The 23,452-nt window shown below is 38.7% G+C and overlaps 4 protein-coding genes across 5 annotated transcripts; 3 read left to right on the top strand and 1 right to left on the bottom strand.

The window, feature by feature from the left end:
• The first annotated feature begins 1,098 nt into the window (after positions 1-1,098).
• LOC103324669 (protein GID8 homolog) lies at positions 1,099-4,703 on the top strand. Of its 2 annotated transcripts, none has more exons than XM_008226768.3 (7): positions 1,099-1,239; positions 1,436-1,546; positions 1,789-1,948; positions 2,057-2,160; positions 3,245-3,376; positions 3,668-3,824; positions 4,353-4,703. In XM_008226768.3, exons 2-7 carry the CDS (start codon positions 1,496-1,498, stop codon positions 4,472-4,474), a joined length of 726 nt encoding a protein of 241 aa, XP_008224990.1. In that variant the 5' UTR covers positions 1,099-1,239; positions 1,436-1,495; the 3' UTR covers positions 4,475-4,703. The 2 variants fall into 2 exon arrangements, with proteins under 2 accessions (XP_008224990.1, XP_008224989.1); XM_008226767.2 differs by having other exon boundaries at positions 2,054-2,160.
• A 4,481-nt stretch (positions 4,704-9,184) lies between these two features.
• Positions 9,185-10,324, top strand: LOC103324711 (F-box/kelch-repeat protein At1g26930-like). The gene has a single exon (XM_008226805.2). It carries the CDS (start codon positions 9,194-9,196, stop codon positions 10,322-10,324), a length of 1,131 nt encoding a protein of 376 aa, XP_008225027.1. The 5' UTR covers positions 9,185-9,193.
• A 3,800-nt stretch (positions 10,325-14,124) lies between these two features.
• Positions 14,125-17,723, top strand: LOC103324668 (CTTNBP 2 amino-terminal-like protein). Its single transcript, XM_008226766.3, has 2 exons — positions 14,125-14,681; positions 17,121-17,723. The coding sequence occupies exons 1-2, from the start codon at positions 14,391-14,393 to the stop codon at positions 17,331-17,333; spliced, it is 504 nt and encodes a 167-aa protein (XP_008224988.2). The 5' UTR covers positions 14,125-14,390; the 3' UTR covers positions 17,334-17,723.
• Positions 17,724-19,024: 1,301 nt separating this feature from the next.
• LOC103324667 (uncharacterized) lies at positions 19,025-20,715 on the bottom strand. Its single transcript, XM_008226765.3, has one exon. It carries the CDS (start codon positions 20,289-20,291, stop codon positions 19,317-19,319), a length of 975 nt encoding a protein of 324 aa, XP_008224987.2. The 5' UTR covers positions 20,292-20,715; the 3' UTR covers positions 19,025-19,316.
• Positions 20,716-23,452: the final 2,737 nt, after the last annotated feature.

The following is a 23,452-nucleotide window of genomic DNA, read 5'->3' as shown; positions in this document are numbered from 1 at the left end:
CGTCAAAAACAATAATCATATTAGATTAAATGTATTTGAAGTATAATACATTTGAGTCCAATACATTTCGAATACGTCCATCCAAAATGTTATTTGAAAGCTCAAAATGTTATTAAGTAGACAGTAATAAAAATAAAAAAATGTTGTTTGAGGTTTGCATGGAAACTTCTTTGTAAATTGTACACAAACACAATGTTAATGTCGGTGTGAAATTCCATGCTATTGAATGGAAAAGCGTCTCAACTGGCTGCGAAAGTTCCAACTTGCTAACAAGGAAAAGAAGGGCAGTGGCGTAATTCGTGCCTATGATATTGGCAACCGGCCAACGCAATTGCGTGTCAAATTTTTTAATATGAAAGTACTGGCTATACCTAAACTCTGTCCATTTCGCGCCACTATAGTACCTGTTTTCTTCTACTTTTGGGATTTTTAATAATTTTTTATTCAAGGCCTCCCTTGGACCCGTGATTGCCAATAAGTTAAGTAATTCAATAAAAGGTTCATTAAAAAAAGAAAAAGGTAATTCAACAAACATGTAAAAGATTGAGTCGGTGAAAAAGGATGATGGTGATCTTAAGTTATCAACTAATATATTTAAAAAAGACCTCGTGCGGCTTCTTCATTTTGAAATGTACGACTATATCTTATAAATAAAAAAGTACGACTATAAAATTAAGGATCCGTTTGATAATTTTTTTAGTTTTTATTTTAGAAAAATTGTATATGATGTACGGAAATTAAGAATCTCACACCATAATGGGGACAAAAATGTTAGATGCGAAGAAAATACTTGCTTACCCCTTTAGTATATATGTCATTCGTTTGCTTTAATAAAAGTTAGATAATGTGTCCGTCTCCTTGTTCTCGAATAAAATGCTTTAATAAAAGTTTAATCATGGGCCGGTCTGCATATCAAGCTTGAACTCAAAATCAAAGCCCGAACTACGCTCGGGTCAAAGCCCAACGCTTCCGCGAGCCCAATTCGAATGCAAGCTTGAGCGCATAATCGCGTGACACGTCAAACCATTGAGAAACCAAATAAAACAAACCGGGATCCGACCCGTTTAAGGTCAGGATCCAAATTAAGGGTAACCCGAAAACACTAACCACCAAACCCAGAGGTTCTGAGCAGCGAGAAGAAAGGGATCGCCGGGATCCCAATCACTCACTCACACGCACAGACGAATACGAAGCAGTATAGATATAGACGCAATCATCGCAAACCCAGCACTCTTCAAGGTACCTTTTACTTCAGTATTTTCTTGGCAAACACTTGGTGGAAAAAGTTTTATCGGGAAAATTATCACTCAGCTACAGTTATATTTACAGTTCTATCGCATTTAGGCAGAACTAGGGTTTCCAGTTTATGATTCCCAGATGTTTGGTCAGTATAGTGTCTCTTGTTGCAATTTGAATCGGTGTGTAAAATTTACAGGGCGAGTTGAAGGAAGTATAGTTGTGGGAGTTGAATGATGGGATTCAAGGCGGTGCACTGATGTCACTGTTCTGGATTGTGGTTCATCAACTTGCAGAGATCGAAGCAATGGTAAATTGACATCTAGATTATAATTTCGTGGTTTTGACTGCTCAATTATGAGTTTTTAGAACGGGTTCACTACATTGATTTGAGGTTGAATATTTAGTTATTAGGTCAATAACTATCCCCATTGGCATGGTAGAGTGGAGCAGATTTCAATTTCAATAGGAGAAAGAAAAAGAAACTGTAGTTGAAGAGGGTATGTTTTGTGACAATGCAAGTTTGTCTAATATTTCTATGTTGTGCCATAGGCTGCGTCGAAGAAAGTCATAACAAGGGAAGAGTGGGAGAAGAAGCTCAAGGATGTAAAAATTAAGAAAGAAGACATGAATAAATTGGTGATGAACTTTCTTGTCACCGAGGGTTATGTTGATGCTGCTGAGAAATTCCGAAAGGAATCTGGAACCGAACGTATCCTTTTTTTATATATAACTTATGGAATGTTCTTATTGTCGATGTCTTGGTGGTGTGCTTCATTTTGTATTATATGTTGTGTTTCTCCTTATGGTTAGATAGCAGATATTGATCTTGCAACAATCACCGACCGTATGGCTGTCAAGAAGGCAGTACAGTGTGGTAATGTAGAGGATGCAATTGAGAAAGTGAATGACTTAAACCCGGAGGTAGGATGCCATTTTTTAAAACTTTTGGTTATCTTCATAAAGTCCGTAGTTTTATACTATTGATGAAAAAATTATTGCTCTTTTTTTTCCTTTGATAAAATCTTATATCATTCCTTTTCTCTGAAAATATGCCATGTCATATTAATTGTGGCACTGCAATTTGAATAATCATATTTGTGCCAAACTTGATATGAAGTTTGTCAGCCTCATATGAAGCTCTTTTATAATTGAGGTCGGTTCATATGTCAAATAGTCACTTATTTGATGATAATCATGAGATTCATTATGTGGTGATTGTAATTAGTGCGTTAATCAACCTCTAACCAGGATGAGTTTGTTGAGCAGGGTATGTGGTTGTTGTTCCTGGCCTTTTTTGTTTTGTTTTTTTTCGTTTTTTTTTTATTGAGCCTTAGGGAAGTAGCTATTAAATGCATGATGTTGCTTGATTTACCTGTTAAGAGAATCATGTCCTTCAGCTTATTAAAATATCCTGTCATTTTTCTGGAAAAGAAAAACATTCACTGGGATTTTAAAGTCCCGACTTTTCCTCTGGAAGTAACTTGGGAGTAGAAGAATTATTGTGGCTCTCAAACCTTTGTAGGAAAAAAAAAAATCAGAGTGGTATTGCTACTCCCTGTCAAAATCATGGGATTTCTTGGCCAAGTTTGTTAGTTTTACCTCCCACCTAGAGCCTCGATCAGTTAGTAACGACTTTTTAAACCCGAAGGGTAGCATATGAGTAAACTATAAATAAGGTGACTCACTTTCATTGTGGTCAGTCTGCCATCATGGTTAGGACTACTACACTTGTAGAAAAAAGAACTTGGACACATAGAATATAAACCTATGCTTAAATGGATGGTTTTCGGCAACCTGTTTTTTTTCTCTTTATGTAAACATGCAGGTAGTGTAGTTTGACATCCATCCATGAGGAGGGTTTCCTTTTTCTTTTAGATTGACATTCAAGTAGCTTCGTTTCCTTTTTATAATTTTTATTTGAGTCTATTCCTTTAGAGATTTTTGCTTGCCAGTGATCAGCCTGTTATCTAAAATATTTAAAGATCTGTGATAACTCTGTTTGCAGATTTTGGATACAAATCCCCAATTATTTTTCCATCTCCAACAGCAACGGTTGATAGAACTAATTCGGAATGGAAAAGTAGAAGAAGCCCTTGAGTTTGCTCAGGAAGAGCTAGCACCAAGGGGAGAAGAAAATGTAAGATTCAGCCCATTGTAACTTTGCTTCGATTGACTATGATGAATATAATTTCATGATTTAACTTTCTGTTGGCTTCCCCTAACTCCATCCCACTGAATTGCATTGACTTTGTTGTTTATTCACTCATTCGCTGAAGTTGAACTGTTGTAAATGTTACCAAGGTGGAAGATAGTTACTGATTTATTGAATGCTTCATTTGACCATATTCCCGTGTTAAATTTTGTATCATCACTATCTTATCCTTAGAAAGTTAGAGTTATGATTACTTATTAATACCATCATATGCAGCAAAGCTTTTTAGAAGAGTTGGAGAGGACTGTTGCACTGCTAGCCTTTGAAGATGTGTCCAATTGTCCTGTTGGAGAGCTTCTGGACATATCACAACGCCTAAAGACAGCAAGTGAGGTGAATGCGGCCATCCTTACCAGCCAGAGTCATGAAAAAGGTTAGTCTAAAGTTTGATTTATTCTGTATCTACCTTTGTTTGTGTTCCCAGTTATGATAGAACATAACTGGATTATGTTCATTATTTATCTTCAAAAGCATTTATACTGTTAGTTTGGTTAATATTATTTTTGGTTGCCGACCCCAAACTTTCTTGGAGTAAAAAGGTTTAGTTGGTAAACCGTAAACCCCACAAGAAAAAGTATGGTCGAGTTATAGTTGTATCAGCACAATATTTTTCATTGCTGAGTACATTGATCATGGTCTTTACATGATTGGAAAACTACACTATTTCCCAGTAACAAAATCATTTGGAAAATTCGCTTTAAAAAATCCAACAAGATTGTTCATCAATTTAATACTATTTGAAGGGATATTCTAGGGTAAAATGCCAAATCGTTCATGAGTATTTTTTAGATCAAATATTGATTAGGAGATAGATCTCCGAAGAAACAATTTTTAACTTCTTATCCAATACAAATCTCCAAATAGGTTAACAATTTTTGTATGTCCTGTTGTCCTACCACAGACCCGAAGCTACCAAGCTTGTTGAAGATGCTGATATGGGCCCAGAACCAGCTTGATGAAAAAGCTGCTTATCCTCGGATAAATGATCTTTCCACTGCCATGCTAGAAGACCCTACTGTCTAGAGGATGTCCGTCCTACCTCCTTGTGTGGAGGATTTAGGTTTCATCTAGGCTTTCATGGAATGAAAAATGATGTATGTACATTTATCGCGAAATGGCTGTATCTACATTCCTCCTTTGGATGTTGTTTCATTGCAATCTTTGTTAATTTTATTATCATTTACGTTTCTGTGGCATTCTCAACATTTGTACAAATGATTGTCTATAACATCTCTTTACGTCTATTTCTTGAGATTGTGGAGTAAATCTTGTTGGCTGTCTTAGGTGCAGCAAAACAGGTAGTGAGCTACAATAATGCATTGATGTGGTCTTACTTCAAATAATAAAAATTAAAAGAAAAATTGCTGTGGTCTTGTAAAAATTTCGAGAAGCTAGAATGTACATGCGCTTATCGCAGCTTTCAAGTTATAGGTAAGGTAAGCGTTCTTACGTTCCCTTACCTTCTAATGGATCGCATGTAATCTCACTGAACATAAGAACATCATGATCATGTAATTTCCTTGAGCACTCTAGAAAATAAATGTTAGACAATTTAGCCAAACAACGAAGTTGTTAACATGAGAAATGAAATAAGAAAATCATAAGCCACACTTGTAATTATAAGCGTTCATTTTTTAGACAACGACCACACTCTTCGCAAGCATGGCACTGTAGCTGCTAAATTTTTTGGACACCACACAAACACGAAGAAAAAAGAAAAAACAATCTGCTCCCCTCTTTCCCCTCGCAAACATCACTCCGAAACCACCCAAAGAACATAAACCCAAACAGTATTTTTGACATCTGAATCCGAATGGGGCTGAGGTTTTGTTGCATGTTTCAATTTCAAAGCATTTGCTTCCTGGGCTGATTTCCAAGAGCCATCATCAAAATTCAGAGCATAGCTGGAAGGATCATACTGGAATCTCAACTGCTGCTTGCCAGAGTTCTTGAGAGCCTTCTTCAATGCCGCTCTCATTCTCCAGAACAGGCTCCTACACTGCTTCCTACTGTATGCATTCACCCAAACCAAGCTTCCCACCAAACCCATATTCATAAGTGGCTCGCTTACACTGCTGCTCACTGAGTCTCCTGCACCAAAAACCCAATTGGCTCTTCCCCTGTTTTCTTCGCTGTTTTAAATAAGTTGAGAGGTGGGCTGCAATGTCTCTTGCTCTGGGTTTGTTACTTAGGCAGAGAGAGAAAGGAGAGTTAATAGCTAGCTCCTTCACGGACTGAGAAGAGAGAAGCTGAAAATACAAGACTTGAGAAAAGAAAATCTGTTATGGTGCAGCAGAAGGTTGAAATGCGAAGACATAAAAAGGAGGAGAAACAACCTTTTCGAGAAAGGGTGATGGTGAAGGGAATGCGGATGCAAAACGCAATCTTTCTGGTCTCTCAAAGTAGCTGCGCAGCTTCTGCCGTAGTCTACACTGATATACTTTTTTCTTGAAATCACATTGGGATGCTAAAATTCCACCATCTAGAGAGAGTCGGAGAGAGAGAGAGAGAGTGAGAGCAGGGACAGTGGGCAGTGAGCCTAAGGTCGTATCACTATCAGAATGTGGTTGGAGCATAACGAATCATTATTTCATGGGTATTTCCTCGGCCTTTACTTTTACCCATTTTGAAGCCATAAAAAATCTAGGACCTTAAACCCTCTACCGTCTGGCAATTAGTGGACGCCTAAAACCTCACTGTAAACTGCACTCTGTTTTTTTTTAAAACTGAAAACTGCCTCTGTTTTTGGATAGAAGACTGCACTCTGTTTTTGGATTGAAAACTTCACTCTGCTTTTTATTTGTTTAGTGGTAGAAAATCCCCTTCTTCTTTTTAGGGTCACAATATCTCTAAGAACTCGTTCAAATTCTTCGGATAACAAAGGGTTTAAAATTCTTATCTTGCTTATTCGACCAAATCACTTTTAAGCCACACATATCCACTCACTGCACAGAGAATTTGATTTCATGGTAATTACCCATGTGGTTTCTTTTTAAGTGACTGCTTAATAATATCATTAGTGAAAAATAACACATATTATTCAAGTTTAAACCAATGTAAAATTGTTGGATATGTGCGTCACAAAGAAAGCTCAGTTTCATCATGTGCAAAGGACCCAGGGTCTACACATGAATCCAAAACGAAAGAAAAAAATGGGCAATGAATCTCTACATTGATCAGTCAAATCAGAGTTTTCTTTTTCCCTCAAAAACTGGTTTGTCTCCAATAGAAGGCAATGCGAGAGGTTCTTTGCTTCTCTTTCTTTTTTGTCTTCATCTTCAAAGCCATTTTGCTTTTGCATATGCTCATTAAATTCCCTTTTGTCTCTCTCTTCACATTTGCTCGTGGCCCTTTGCCCATTCTGTGCGCCTGTGCTGCTGCACCATCTCCAACTAGGTCCCATTTCAGATGACCTGTCATTCTACCCAACAGAGCAACCTATGGCACCTCTCTGCGCTGCTGCTTATGTAGCTATCTCTCTTTTGGATTTGGGTTTTCTAGTTTTGGATGATTCCAATATTTCGGTTTTGGTTTTGCCATCTGGCTTTTTCTTCAAGTGGGGTCCCCTTTTGATGCTTTGGCTCAATGGTTCTAGGCTTCTCCTAGCTAGGGTTAAGTACTGGTGGACCTCAAGACAATGGAGATTTTGTCTTTGATCAAAGGTTGCATCTTGCAACTTAGGCTTATGTATATGGGGGTTGAAAACAATGTGCCAGCCACCCCCGAATTATATCCATTTCAGAGCGCACATTTACACACATTCAACCTGTCAGCCCATAAAATGTTATCATCTTTCTCCAATAATGCTGCACTGTGTACCTGTTTCTCATGTGATTTTGCTTTCTGAATTTCTTGATGGTGCTTCATCATGCTCTCCTCTTACAGCCTTGCTCAGCAATTCTAGCCTTCTATCTTTTGTCCTCCACTACATTTGAAAAGTTGAAGCATTTAATAATATCGTAATGATAAGTGACTTGTTTAGAATTTAGGGTTTCGGATTAGGGTTATGCTATCATCGAAGCCTAAACACCATCATCATCATCATCCACACCTCAACTAAAGAATTTGCAGAAGACGACATTATATATTTTTTTCAATCTGACCATGGTCTCAGCCCAACCCATCAGCTGGAAACACATGTTCCTGCTGTAGCGGGCAGTATCCAATTCCCTTTGACCAAATTGCACCCTCAGCATGGTTTGATTCCTAGTTGTCACATGCCTTGGTAGCTGTTGGTTTCCCCATATGTTAAAATTGCTTTCTGCTGTCTGAAAAATCTGCATGATAAAAAGCAGATATAAAGATATGAGATCCCAGGAGCACAAACAAGTATAGTGTTATGCACTTTTTTACATATAAAATTGGGACATTAATTTCTTGATAAGCAAACCCGTATCCAAGAGACGATTCTGTTTTGGCTTGGTGAGAAAGAAAAGGTGTTAGATTTCAGATTCTAATGTTATCATATAGTAGTATCTCATGTGGATTTGCCCTACTGATGCCTTTTTAAGTGCTTTTTCAGAGTGCTGTTTCATGCATGTTTGCCTAGCTCAACTCCCAATCTTCCTGTCTAAACAGTGCTTATTGTTTTTTTTTTCCTTTCCTAAGTTTGATTTCTTATGAATTATTTTATATTGATCAATACAGGCCATGTGTTTAGTTGAGATTACGGGAGACCTTTACCCTGTCAAACAGAGTGAAACTAGAATCGTAAAGTTGGGGGCCGAAGTAGAAAATACAAGTATATAAAGCACTTAGGCATTCAATAATTACATGTTTAGAGCTAAATATTTCTAATTTAGTTATGTCTAATTTGTTTTAGATGGAATGTTAACTTATAACTTGTTCATTACAAATTCTAAACATATATAATATAATAGATGAGTGATCCGAATTTCGAGGGGCTAGGGCCACTCCGAGCTTAAAAGTGGCCCCGCCACAAACAATGTATAGCATATAGCAGCACAACACTGATTGATGGACTAATCAATCAGTGCCACGTCAACACTTCTGAACTAAGTTCATCTAAGCTCAACTTAGTACAGTCCAACACAAACTACTTCCCCAAGTTAGATAGGAATCTAAATTCAAATCACTTCCGCATCTCTAAAGCAGTAGAAATTGTAGAAAACACAACTTACCAGGTAAATTTTTTTTACTCAATCACCAATTCACCATTAACTCTCCCCTCAAAATTTTCCAGCATAGGTGTGAGTTTCTATAACCTTACAAATATACATATACATATATATATATATATATAAGTAACCAGTGAACCAAGAAAAATATAATAATTGGTTAATTAAATTAAACTAATTAATGTCCTTGTTAATGTTGTCATCAGTCAAATTGATCTCAATCAAAACATACTAACCATCAGATAAAGAGTGACTCAAATTCCACACTCTTCTCTAATCTTTAATTATATAACTCGATTCTCTCTTATTTTTGCATCGAATCCTCCGGAAATCTTAATTATTTTACAAAATGGACAATGCAAGAGACAATAACCCGCCAAAAACATTATTATCAACTATTCAATCATGCAACACAAGAAATCCTAGAAATTCACACCAACCCTTATTTCTAGTCGATGTCCTCAAACCACACATTTGTTGTATTCTCCGCTATCTCTCTCTCTATATCTTCCATTTCCTTATATGTTACATTTCCCATTTGACAAAATCAAAATTAATTAGTTCAAAGCCACCCTCCACCACCAAGCTCTCCCAAGCCACTCTAATGGGTTCTCTCCCATCTCCACCAAGACCCTCAACTCCACCACCTTCCTCACCAAACAACTCTTTATCTAGTTACAGGGTTTGCGCCACATTTTGCTTCAGAGAACCAGCACCAAACTTGAACATCTCTAACTGGATAGAGTTCTACGACCCATCAACCAACACATGGACACATGCTAGCTCGATCCCTGGCCTCACTGAGAACCATATCTTGAAGGGTTTTGCCATGGTGTCTTTAGGTGACTCGATTTACATAATTGGTGGTAGGGTTTGCCGTAAGGAGAGAGCTCACACGTCAGATGAGTGCAGTGAGCTTGTTGACGTGGATATTGAAGTCTCTTCATCTGTGTTGCGTTACAATGTTGGGTCTGACCAATGGTCAACGTGTGCGCCACTTGGCATCCCAAGGTGTGACTTTGCCTGCACGGTTTCCGAGAACAAGATCTATGTGGCCGGGGGTAAGTCCACGCTAGCATGCGCAAGGGGGATTCCATTAGCTGAGGTGTACGATCCCGAGCTCAACGAGTGGACCCCTCTACCTAACATGAGCACATTGAGGTACAATTGCGTGGGCGTGACATGGCTGGGTAAAATCTACGTGGTGGGAGGTTTCGCAGAGAGGGCTGACTCAGAGCTGCCTCCAATAATGGTGCGCAGCTGTGCTGAGGTGTACGACACGCAAACAAGGATGTGGGACCTCATAGTGGGGATGTGGCAATTGGATGTGCCACCAAATCAAATTGTGGAAGTAGATGGGAGGCTTTTTAGCTCTGGTGATTGCTACAAGCAATGGAAAGGTCACATTGAGTCATATGATGGGAAGCTCAACATATGGAATGAAGTTGAAGGGTCCCAAATACAAAGTCTGAATTCCCTGATATCTGCATTGGGCACGCAAGATGATCACAATTGGGCACTTAGCCAGAGGCGTTACCTAACAATGGCACCCATTGGCGTTAACTTGTACTTCCTGGCAGGGTATGGCATATACAGAGAATTGTCAAGAACAATGTCGATCGTTCATAAATTTGATATCTCAGCAACCAGTGATGCATGGACAAGCATGGAGCCGATGGAGGAGGATGGAGAGAAAGAGCTCTGCGGGCATTGCTGTGTTGTTCAACTCACATGATCAGCTGTTTTTTGCTACTAGCATAGCAGCAAAATATATATATATATATATATTGGTACCTGCTTAATTAGTAGTTAATTAGTATGGTATTATGGATTAATATTATTGTTATTGTATAAGGTTTTGCTGACTGATCCGTAAGTTTCCTCGGTAGCTGTCTTAATTAGGTGGATTATGCCCAAGTTGTGAACTTTATGGAGCAGTCCTGATGATTTTGCACACCTTGTGACAAAATAAGAAAAATAATATCTGTTGCTTTTTATTATTCTTGCTGCTTTTTCTGTAATATATTGATGATCATTTCATTTATCTTGAGTTGGGTCATTTTGTTTTGCTGCCAATTAGTAGTTAATTAGTATTTGTATGGTTGGAAACATATACTAAACTAAACCAGAAAATGGGATTTACCTAGCTAGGAGGCTAGGCCAAATCAGCCCCTTGATATCTTCGCTCTCTATCTGTCTACTAGGGAGGTGCATTGTGCTTGCTGCCAAACACCCAAAAGAATATTATAAACCAACCTATAGCCTACAGGCTTGTGGGGGAGATTTTCTTGTTTTCCATCATAGGGCTAGGGTAGGCATCCCATTCCATGATGCTTGTCCAAAATTGGAAAGAAATGAACGTGACCTAAAATCATTATTATATTTCTTTTGATCACTTTCAAGTAAACTGTAAATCATTATTATGTTTTTGTTTCACTAGTTTTCTTCAGATTAAAACTTTTACACTCATCTCGAGCAACACAATAGATGAGACGGACACACGATCTTAACCAACCGGTTGAACCCACACATGTACCCTTTACATCTTTTGTATGCCGCGACTTCATGAAGTTGCCCCCTAATTGGGCCCTATCAATGTCCCACATGCCCCAAGGGCCATGCTTGCCGTGAAAAAGCCCAGATAGGGAGCCACCAATGACCAACCCAATCTGGTCTGGTCCATCTCTCTGGTTGGCCATATCCAGTTTGTAAGTGGGACCCAAGATCCAACTTTTTCCTTTTCTGAATTCCTAGGCTGAAAATGGACTTGGGTCATTCTTTTTTTCTTTTACTTTTTTTTCTAGTGTACCAGTGTCTTAGCCCAGTTCGTGAGCTTTCAAGTGGTCAAGGGCGTGGTTCAGCTTTAGGCACCCTCAAAAGAAGAGAAAGCAAACCGAAAACTCTCAGCCGAAGAAAGCGAAAGCAAAAGATTCATCATTCACGTGACTCGTGAGCCATGAAATCAAACTCAAATGAAATCTTTTGCCACGAGCCACCCCACAAACTGACTCACTCACTCACTCACCTTTGATCCGTCGGTCCCTTGCGTCTTCTACACCATCTCATGACATGGTCCCCAACCCCAACCACACTGAGCCACCCCGACCCTGGTCTGCAGTGGTCCCCACCCCTGACACTCTCCACTCCATGCACTCCGAATATCTGTCCTACTCCCCGTCAAACTTACAAAAGCGCTTTTTGCAAAATTTCTACACTTGCACACGCCACCGCACGTGCCACGATAAACCATCTCTCTGCCTTTGCACGCGTGAGATTGTGCAACTCTGACCTCACACTCACTCTATAGTACTACTGGCCTATCATGCATAGGCTGATGGTGTTTGACTCGTGTGACTTTTGAGTTTTGACTATCAACAAACAAAAAAAGAATCGGTGAAATGGATTTATATAATAATAATTTAAACTATTATTTGTTTTTAATTTTAAAAAAGACATACCGGTGAAATGAAATGGACGGCCAGGATTTGGTATCTTTGGGAATTGAATCTGAGTCGTTGACATGGGGAACAATCCTCGAGGATTAAGATGTTCCACATGCTGGTTAGGACCTGGAAACCCCGACACTGGAAGCTGATATGTCGGTTTTGTCATGGGGAAACGAGAGATCAAAGCAGAGTGATTTCGACTTTGGCCCTCTTAATGCCTTTATTTTATTTTTCACTCATTTTGGACAAGTCCAGCTCACGCCACGTGGCAACAAATAGGCTGTTTATTGGTGTGCCACGTGGAAATGGAACAGTGGGGACCATGGGTTTGGAGGGAGACAAAGGCACACACCCCGACAAATTGCATGTGCATGTGGTTAATGAAGGTTTAAGATGGGTTTTTAAGCTGGGGTCTGTCTCCAGTGTGCTCAAGTTGCCAATATGAACAACAACCGTCTTACAATATTGTATCACTTCACTATTTTTTGCCTTCATGTCCTGTATAAACGATACCAAGTTGACTACAATGATTTCTTACAGTGTGTGAGGAAAAAAAATAGTGAACTGATAACATGTTCGGATGCCCATAGTCAAATCAGAACGAAAATAAAAAAGATACTTTACTTTCAGTATTCACATACATGCGGATGATTTTTGATCATAACAACGTGAATGCCACATTAAACTTCACAAAAATCAATGATTATAAATCAATCACCCATCCAATTAATAATAACTCATACATCAACGATTATGAATAAGTCACACGTCTATTTGGTACTAACCCTACCATTCTTCAAACAAGCATAGTAGAAAAGTGACCACTACATCTGATTGTTATTGCCTACCACATACATTAACGGCTAAAAATTAGTAACACGTCCGGTCGGTAGTAGTAACCCTACCATTCTCCGAGCAAGCATATGAATGTGAGTGATATTAATGTATGTTATATATAAGTTCCACACAGAATACTGAGGGTGAAGGAAGCAGCTAATTGCCTAATGACTAGGGACGACACGTACTCATGGACATGAGTTTCTATTTCTTAATGAGATTAACTGTAGGGGCCATAGGGTCCCTGTTGCCCTTTTCGAGATGAGAAAGAGAGCAAGTAGATGGTACTCTACTTTGTTTCATAACTTTCCCAATTCCCATGGAAATTGTTGCCCTAGCCCTCTCTCTCTCTGTGTTCTGTTCGATATAACGGCAACTATCACTTTGGATAATATACCACATTTACCATACATACCCATGTTTCAGCCAGTAATTTCACTAACAGCTCCTTTGAGCTAGCATCAAACAAGCTACAGCTTCAATGGAAGAATGGTATTTTTGGTAAATTGAATAACATCCTGTGGTATTAAGAGAGAGTAAGTCAGTCCAAGCACAAGTAAGTTACTTAGGCTACAGGGCTGCCCTCCCCAGGTCCCCTTCACTGGAAAGAAACAACAAAACAAAAGAGAAAATGTGTTTGGAGCTGGCATGGCCCTTGTGGCCATCGATGTTGTATGCATGTCTTTGGATATAGAAAAAAAAGGAAGGAAAAGATATTCCTTGGGCCTAAACTGTCTCTGCATCTTGTGGCTAGGAACTCAGATTTTCCCATTTTGCATGTTGTGTGTTCTCAATCCTTCTTTCCAGATAAAAGAGGTTTATAAATACTCACCAAAAGGTGATAAATATTGGTCATAATTGTGAGATTGACCTTAAAGTTGGTTTGACAGAAAAGAAATAACAAAGCAAACATTTCTTTTTTCCAAGCCATCTTATGCAAAACTGCAGCCCAAAATTATGAGAAAAGTTTCTGCAGTAAAAACACATCTAACTTTTTGGAAAAACAGATCATGAGTGCAATTTGTGAAGCTGAAATGTTACAAAAGTTTAATCTAAAAACATGTGGAACCTCCACAAATAAGGCTAAAGAAAAGGCCCATCTATTTATCCCACTCTTGGATACAGAAACTGAAAAGTCATCTTCAGTGGCTATTTGACAATTTGTCCTTTTTTTAAATTATTATTATTATTATTATTTTGGTCATTAATTTATTGTATATATATATTATTGTGTCTAGGGGCTATCCAAATTTCATAGCTTCCTATTTTTTTCACCTCTCTGTAAAGATAGCCCACATGCCCTGCCTGCTTCTCTCTCTCTTACCAGTTTAAGTACTCCAACAAGCTTTGATAATGGTGTAAAAGAAAAAGCCTTTACTGTTGCCACAAAAACCTCTCTCTGCTTCTCTTTCTGCTTCTTACATCCACACTTACACGCTTGGAAGAAAAGTTACGTAGAAATTAACATGGTATGAATGAATCGGACCTAGATATATAGAGAGAGTGAGAGAGGTGAAAATGGTTGTTGTGAAAGAACATAGCTTTGAATGGCCGCCAATAGGAGCTCCACTAAACATGCAGAGAGATGAGCATCCGGGCAGCCCTCCTGCTTTTAATAGCTCTGTCAATGCGGTGTCGTTTGGTTTCGTAGCCACTGCCATTCTCATCTCCATGTTCTTAGTCATGGCTATCTTTGAGAGATTCCTCAGACCCACCTCGTCTGATTTGACACCGTCCAGTCGCCGGAGAAGCGGAGATCTTGAGGCCCAGTTGGGCTTCAATGGAAAACTCAGCCACCCTTCACCCAAAGTAAGCCACCAAAAACCAAATTCTTTTGCTTTTTGATTACATTCCAAAAAGTTTTCTGGGTCTTGTTTTGAATTGCATTTTGGTATGACTTGTTTGTCTTTCTTCAGCCCTGTGAGGCTCTGTTTGATTCTGGGAAAAGTTGTAATTTTTAATATTTTTAGTTACAAGAAGCAAACTTGGAAATGGTGATGGATTTTAGGAAAGTATCTTTGACAGTTTTAGGTGGTTATTTTTGTTGTTGCGTATATTAAGGTGATGGTTATCTCTCTGACAATAAGTTTTTTATAATTCTGCATTGTTGCTAATGGAATTAAAAGTTTGAAGGGTTTTAACTCATTACACTTTTTTTTTTTTTTTTTTTTCAACTTCTGAAGAATGCAACATTAGATCTCTTGCACACTCCAGCTTCTATTTGAAGTCCTCAATGTCTTCCCCCACCCCCTCTTTTGGTTTTACTGTGAAATTTCCTTGAACCTCTCAAATCGAGTTTTTGTCTTTCTCTGTTTTATTAGTTTTTATGTTCCTCTTTTAAGTCACCAAATAGCTACTTATTATGTGAACAATGGATTCAGTTCCAGTTTCATTGTTAGACCTTCCCACTCCCATGTTCTTGTACTGGCCATACAGACCATCATGCTGTTCTTTCTCTTCTTACTAAATTACAGTTTTACACATCATTTGGTGTTTCTGAGTTTATTCGATTTGAATTTTCCATGAGTTCCCAAGAACTTTGCTTTCTTGTAATTAATACAGTGGTCTGTGGGCAAGGGCCCATCTAAGTAGTTGTGTGTTTAGTGGTTGGTGCTTGGTCCCAAGCAAAGTGACTCGGGATTGTACGTACTAGGTGTTTAGACCCACCACTGTGTGTGGTGTTCATCAGAACCATCACTGGCAATCTTTTATGATAGCATGGCTTTGAGCCCCAGGCCGGAGACAGGTGGTCAACTTTTCGTTCTGAGCAAGTCTTAGTTTATTGTCTTTTTTATATATTGTATAGCTTTTAATCGTGCATCCAACTAGCTTCACTAAACTAGGAAACAAATGGAATAAAGCTATTTATATGTTGTTGTTGCATGCTTCTGTAAGGTTTTATCATTATTGAAAATTTTCCATCTGAATCAGATTAACTTGCTTAAATCTTCGAACAAAGGGTTCCTACTTACACGGTTATGCTAAAAAATAAAAGGTTTTCTCCTGCTATAGGTGGGTAGAAAATCAAACAAATTGATAAAAATAAGGTTCTGTCGACTCTGTGAGGTGTTTTGCTAGTATATAAATGTCAGTGAAACATAAATCTATGAACATTACAGGCCGATTGTGTTCGGAAATTGTCTTGAATTTGTTGGGCACATGCTGTTCAGTTCTTGTATCAGGAAGTTTGAGGTTGCCAAGTGTGTGATTGTAGAAACTTATAAGCCTTGACAGTAATGTTGAAATAAAACAGGCTCAAATTAAGTACAGCAGACTAAATCCTTATTAACTATTGTTTTATCAGCATCCACTAATATTATTTTAGAAAGCAAAAGGTCAAATGCATATGCTCGTAGTTAGGAAGACATTGCAACATTATCTAATTAGTTGGAAAAGTAAAGGTAGTAGAAGAGGAAGACCATCATCAAACACAGGCATGTGATCGGGTTTCAAAGTGCTGTTTATTGTTGGGGATTTGCTGTTTATTGATTTACATATATCATTTGTTGCCAGAGCAATGTGCACTATCCAGGTTATCCATGTCATTCAGGCATCTTGTTCACACTATATCCTTGATGCAATTTTTTGATTATTTAAATAATTGGATTGGTCACCTTAGCATGTGCAAAAAGTTATGACTCAATGAAAGCAAACATAACAGCATTGGCAGTAGAAAACTAACCTTGGTGTTTGATCTCACAATGTTTTTATGAACCATTGTCATTGGTGCTTTTGTTGATCCTGTTTATTTAATTATTTTCGGGTGGATCATGACTGTCACTTGTTTGTCATTTTGAAATGTCTGTCTTGGATCGAGCCTACATCCATGAGATTGTGGATTCTTGACAAGTTTTTCTTGACAAAGCAAGGAGCTTTAATTTTTCCTCTTGTTCATATTGTTTCTTTCCTGTCCTTGACCAGTATATATACTCTTCAGCATATAACCAGAGATGGGTTGTGCAAAAACTGGTTTTTAGCTCACTAGGCATTGTAAAACAGAGTCATAGCATTTTGCAACTAGAGATTTTTCATTAGTTTGGTGTGTGATGTAGCAACAACTTGATGTGGAAATTGATTTGTTTTGCTGGAAAAGGCTTGACTAAGCATAATTTATTTATGCAATTTTCCTCGAAATTTGGATAGTGTTTTGATACATTGTCAATTCTGATTCTCTTTTCAAGCCAACTTCAAGTTATTGTACTTCTGAAGTTCTAGCTTATCGGTTTTTCATTTTGTCTATTTATGCAGATGACTGTGTATGCAAGTGGAGTTTCAGTGTTGATGCCTGGAGATGATATCCCCACCTTCATTGCACATCCAGCCCCTGTGCCTTGCCCCCAAGAACGCATTTGTTTGCCTCAACATCAACATATTTCCTTGCCCAACCCCAACCCCAACCCCGCCTCAAACTCAAACTCAAACTCAAACTCGAATTCGAACATGAGCTCAAACTCAAGTTGACAAGTACACAACTTAAACAAGAAAAGCCTGTTTTTTCATATCAAATTCTATTTATGAGTATGAGACGAAGCAGAAGTTAGGATGATGCAAGCAAGAATTTGTAGACCACAACTCCAATTGCCCAATTTTTCTTCAGGCAAGAGCACCTGATTCTGTATATGTCATTTACTTGGGAAAGGGGGATTTGGCTTTTGCAGCTGAATGCAGCAGCTTGCTTCACTTTCCCTTTACTTTCCATTATGATCAGATTTTCCAAATGAATTGGATCCTTGAAGATGGATTATAATGCCCATTAAATGGATCAGTCATAAGTGTCTCTGTACATTGTAAACAGTTTATGATTGGTATTGACTATTGAGTAATAGGTGACTATTCAACCAGTTACTCATATATTTATGGCAACTGACAAAATATTATGCCTTCTTACTTAGGTTATCCTAAAAGAAAGATTAGATTTCATGTATCCCCAACAAAAAACAATGAATTTTTTTAAACTTGTAACATTTCTTGCAAGAGTTTAAATCATTGGTAGAGATTTTTTTTGGGGCAGAGACACAAGTTGGGCAAAAAAGGTTGGCTTAGACTATGATACGACTTTAGGCCCAATCTTTTAGTGCAGCAGTTTGCTTTCTCATGCCCAATTTTGACCCATTTCAGCTTCAAAATTATGGGTTACTCTCCTTTATATGAAGACCCACGATTTGCTAGAAATCCTCAGAAGCCAAAATTTCATAATCTTCCACAACAATAATGCACTTGTATGGTACCTTCCTTCGGGCTTAAATTTTAAACTTTGAAAACCCTCAGAAGAAATGCCTCCTCTGAGTCTGACTATCCAATTTCGCATATTTATATTATTGGATTAAAAAGTGAGTTGTATAGTCTCTCAGCATGAAAAGCACACCACAGAAAGTTTAAGAAACAGTCCAAAATAGTTGATATTGGAGAAATAGGCCACCAAATCCATGAATGAAACCAAAACCAGCAAAGCAACGGCACAATGCGAGTGTATGAAAGAATAAATAAACTTAGGATTGGGACCACCACTGTCTATTATCAAATCAAATTGTCCTACTTACCCCAACGGCTACAAAAATAAATCAGTTTCCCTCCCTCCCTCCTACTCCTAGTCCAAGTTTCAACTTCCAAATTCCTCATTTCTCATCAATCTTCATCAGTAAAGTTCTGAATAACCCATTTGATCCAAATCCCCTTGTTCTTTTTGTATTATAATTGTTATTATTGGGTTTGCTGCCCCAACCAAACAGATGTGGCTAAAGTGTGAGAATGAGTTGCAAATGTCAATGCTTTGTCTGGTTGGTTGTGAACAAGGGCGGGTCATAGGAGGGAGGAACAAATAAAAGTTAAAGTAGAAACTACAAATTACAATGCCCCTCAAAATCATTGAAAGGAAACCCGCCTTCTATAACAAGTTAAACACTTGCTTGGATTATTCTATTGACAGGCAGTGCAGCACAAATTGTAAATTAGAATTGCAGATTCTGTTCTGTTCTCACTAGGTTATGCTGTGAAGTTTCATCAATCTTTCAGAACGGCAACATGTAAAGTTTGGCAAATATTTTTGGTGCAAGAAAAGCGGGCAATACTCTCTCAGCAAAGCAAAGGTATCATCTTTTACACAGACTAACTAGTACAAGAAAGGAAAATATATCCAACTAAGAAGACCACAATTAATGGCAGATGACGTATCCAACTATCCGTACAATTACAAACTGTGACACCAGTGGCATTGTTACCTAATAAAATTTCCTGTCAGGAACTTGCTTCACATTGCAAAATCGTACCCCAAATTCCCATATTGACCTTTGACATAACCATTATTTACATAATCTAAACATCCCAGAAAATCCAAGTTGAGTTCTTAGCTTCTGACTGAGTTCTAAGCCAAAAAAACAAAGAAAGAAGAAGATGGGGCTCCGGATTCAGTGATTCAGGTCACAGTTACATTTTAATTTCCCAAATTCATAGAAAAATAAAGCATTCCAAAGAAACAAGTGGGTTGTCAATAGACTCATTGGCGGGCCACTTACCCTCCTCCGTCATAGGCTCCTCTGCAACTCTCCGGGTTGAACCCGAACTCTCAACTTGACCCACCGCGGTCCGACCCGGATACCTCCCAGATCTCCTGGCAGACGGGCTCCGACCCACATTCGCTCTATTAGCCCCGCCACCATCCGTAACCCTTGTAGCCGGTGACCTGGACCTCCGCCCCGAACTCTCACCCGGGTCACGCCGGTTCGACTCGGCCCTCGACCCACACCGGTTCGACTCGGCCCTCGACCCACGCCGGGACAGTGGCTGTTGACCGGGACCCAGTTCTCTGCTCTGAACCAATCTCACTGACCCAGCGCCATTATTACCATTTGGCCCATATTTCCGACCCGGCGACGACTCAGTTCTCCGGGTCGGAGACTTACCCACGACCCGGTCTCTCCTCTGGCCTATTGTGTCCCGGTTCTTTGGTATTCTCATCGGAGACCTGTTGACCCTTTGATGGACCTCTTCATCGTCGTCTCTGGTAATGGTGGTGGTGGACATGCTCTCACTCAAGCTGCAAATCTCCGATACCTCTGAGATCTCTCCATTGTTGTTGTAAATGGGTATTTTCTCCTCAATCTTTTCTGGGTCTTCTTGCTTGATTTTCTTCTCAAAGACTGGTTCTTGGGCTCTCTTTTCTTGATCTTGATCTTCTGGCTCGTGTTCTTGGAGCTTTGTGAAAGGCATGAGTGGCGGTGGTGGTGAAGATGGTGTTGGTTTGGGCCTTGGAGTCTCAGAAAGCACTTCTTTCACAGTCTCTTCATCTACTGGAGGTGGTGCTCTGCTGTCATGGGCATCATCAGATCTTGGTCCTTGAGTGCCCACCAAAGAATGCTGCAGCTTTTGAGGACCTAAAGCTGAGGACTTTTCAGTGGTAGTGGTGCTCATACAGCAACCCATTTGATTGTCAAAAGTTTCAAACTTTCAAACAAGATTTGCTAATGAGAAGCTAGTAGCTAGTAGCTGCTTGTGGGCTGTGAGTGAGTGTTGCTGCTGCTGCCGCTGTAGGCTTTAATCAAATTGGAAGAGGCATTGTGGGGTTTGGGCTGGTCATTGTTGCCGGAATTGAGGTCACAGACCATGCTTTACGATGGTGGGTGGTGGTCATAATTTGATTGCTATAAAAAGCAGCAGAGGGAAAGGACTGGTCAGGGGTTCTTGATGAAAATACTCAAGGTTGGGAGCTTTGGGGGTCAATGAAATGTATTTATTATTGCATTGCAGGTAGGGTCTCCAACTCTTGACACAAATGCAATATGAGGTAGGAGGACAAAAAGTAAAAGGAAATATATATTTTTTCCAAAAAAAACAAGTAGAAGGAGATCTAGCAAAGAGTATACTTGCACATCGATATCTAATTTATTGAGTTTAGTCCAAATTTTTGTACATTATCTTAAGGTTCATGTGATAATTGTCTCGTGATCTGTGCCTGGCTCATAATTTTTCCTTGGATTCTTAAGAAGCGCCGCATGTTATCATTCATTATTTCCATGGCAATGGCAATTGTTTTTGTCACAACTGTGCAGTGCATGTGCATGTGAATGTGAAGCAAAGAGACAAGTGTGATGTCTAATCAGTATGGGACTGTACACCATGGCCACTCCACAGGTAATTGAGTGTGGTACACTGGAACATGGCTCAGTGGTTATAAATATATTAACTATTAACTTGTAGTGAATATATAGCAATAAGCAATTTTTTTAAAGAACTTACATAGGGATTTTTAACTTCATTTTTTATTTTTATAGATTACTTACCAAAAAAAAACTGTCGGTAGTAGGACTTGAACTTAGACTTAAATGACTAAGAGAATAATTCTTACCAACTCAATCAACCCTCGTTAGCATTTCACTACACTACCATACTACGGTGTTGTGCATACTAAAATTGGATTTAAAAAGAGAAATAATAGTTGCTAATAACCGTTGGTATCCCTAATGAGATAATTAATGACAGTTGGCTCATGGCTACAATAAACCAATGTGGAATTTATGATAAAATCATAATTAGGAATTATGAAAGAACCAATGAGATAAAACTGTTGAGCAAGAGAGAACGGAAGAAAGAAAGATCTGCAGTAAGCAGTGAACCGAACACAGAATTGGCATATTGAGAAGTAAAAACAAAATTGTAAAAAAATGGATATAAAATTGGGGGTCAGTTCCTTCTTTAATTCGACAGAGTCACAGACAGAAACGTATGAGAAGAAGGGCAAGAAAAAGATCTTCGGGACACGTGGCTTGATGTGTATCAATCGTACCTCCTGCAGAATTCACCTGCCTAAAGTAAAGACCCGGACACCAGAACAGAGCCAGAAGTTGCTTATCAGAAACGAAGAAAACAAGTCCTCCAAGCCTTGGGTTGGATGTTTCTTTTGCCCAAAGCCAGGTAGCCCAGGCCCCCCTCTTAATTTACTACAATTGTGTTTTTGTTTGTGGCCAAGGAGATATGGTAAATAAGTGTTGCATTACAAGCCTTTTGTTTGCTTTTCTTTGTGGCATAGATGTCTTTGGGCCTGCCATGCATGCCAATGGAAGTTTTCACTGTTGTTGCTAACTTTGGGCTGGTTTTGGCCTTGGGATGAGTTTGGATGAACAAGAAAACAAATATGATGGTTTTTTTCGGTTTTGGAATTTGTTTTCTCAACACTCAATCCTTTGTTCAAGGCTCACTTATCTGTCTTTGTTCATCTAATTAATCTACTTATTCAGCTGAAATTTATGTGTTCTTCTCAGGGAGGACAACAATTAACTCTTGAGGAGAAAGAAAACGAATGCAATTCCTAGATACTGATTAAAATGCTTGACAGGGTGTTTGATAAGTTTGGTGGGTGTCGATGATGTAGAAGGATTCTATGATTGGATCATCAAACGTGATCTTGACGCATATGAATAGGCCACTAAAAATGCAGAACAAAGTTGCCAAGTAAAAGATCAGAACCCAAGTCCCTTATTGGATAAATAAAGCAGCCAACTATTCCAAGATTTCAATAATTAATATTGCGTGCTTCTGGTTTACATGAAATCATTCATTCACATAGATAAAGCATTAGTCAAGACCCCAGACTCAGCTGAGGGAGCATAAAGCTGTTTCCGTGCCCACAAGTCCATACTTTTTTCTTTCTGAAAAATACATGTTTTTATAATAATTAAGTTTGCTCACCAATCATGGCACTCATCATGCATTGGTGTGCCCTAATTGTCATGTGAGAAATTGACGTATGAGTCACATGAGTGCCACCTACATGAATTCTTTCTATATAAATAAATGTGGTTGGGATTGTATCCATCTCAACAATAAAATATAAACGTTCTCCCAACAAGTTAAAATGTGTTTAGAGTTTGTTTTCTTTTCTTACTCTCAAATGGTATATACATGTAAGAGGTTGATACCCATCCCCTCACGATTATAAGTTTCTTGTTCCGCCAAAGCCTGTTTGGCAATTGCCTAGGAGGTGCAATAATTTATCATGTCGTGCAAGCTTTCCCCTTTTACTTTTTTTTAAACCCATTTAGTAGGGTTTTGTTTCCTACTTCGGGTTGTATTATAATGTAAGTCCTATAGGGTATAAATATAACTTTGGGGAGTTAGGTTAAACAATCTAGTGCTAAGGGGGTTTTGATTGTAAACTAAAATTGTTTTTATTCTTATTGTGAATTTTTCAAAAGGGATCACGTTGTCGCGTGTATGCAATTCTTCGTGGTTGGTTTACATGTGTTTTTTATTATAGTCATTACTAATATAGTATTGTGTGCATACTAAGCACAACATAAATTCATAGCAAGAAGACGAGAAAGTACACATAAGTTGGTTAGTTTTTAAATTTTACCTCCACTCTTTCGATATAATGTACACTTTCTAGAAGAGGCATGACTAAATTTTCTAAAGTCATAACCAATTCGAGCATATATCTAAATCAAGTCTTCTCAAATACGATATAAATCCATCAACCCGACGTAGTTTTGTCGTCTTCTTTCATGAAGGTGTTCAAACCATCCATGAAATGTGCCGAACCAACAAGAAAGAACAAGGTGCAGGGGACTTCCAAATTGCTGTTAAAG

This window comes from Prunus mume, linkage group LG3 (assembly GCF_029339155.1).
Source record: "Prunus mume cultivar Tortuosa linkage group LG3, ASM2933915v1, whole genome shotgun sequence".
In the NCBI taxonomy this organism is placed as follows: Eukaryota; Viridiplantae; Streptophyta; class Magnoliopsida; order Rosales; family Rosaceae; genus Prunus; species Prunus mume.
Note: the sequence above shows the minus strand (reverse complement) of the source record. Positions and strands in the feature narration are given on the sequence as shown.

Coding starts and splice junctions, on each gene's coding strand:
- LOC103324669 (XM_008226767.2), top strand. CDS start 1,496: ATGTCACTGTTCTGGATTGTGGTTCATCAACTTGCAGAGATCGAAGCA. Junction 1,547..1,788: donor TTGCAGAGATCGAAGCAATG/GTAAATTGACAT, acceptor GTTGTGCCATAG/GCTGCGTCGAAGAAAGTCAT. Junction 3,377..3,667: donor CACCAAGGGGAGAAGAAAAT/GTAAGATTCAGC, acceptor CATCATATGCAG/CAAAGCTTTTTAGAAGAGTT.
- LOC103324711 (XM_008226805.2), top strand. CDS start 9,194: ATGGGTTCTCTCCCATCTCCACCAAGACCCTCAACTCCACCACCTTCC.
- LOC103324668 (XM_008226766.3), top strand. CDS start 14,391: ATGGTTGTTGTGAAAGAACATAGCTTTGAATGGCCGCCAATAGGAGCT. Junction 14,682..17,120: donor TCAGCCACCCTTCACCCAAA/GTAAGCCACCAA, acceptor CTATTTATGCAG/ATGACTGTGTATGCAAGTGG.
- LOC103324667 (XM_008226765.3), bottom strand. CDS start 20,291: ATGGGTTGCTGTATGAGCACCACTACCACTGAAAAGTCCTCAGCTTTA.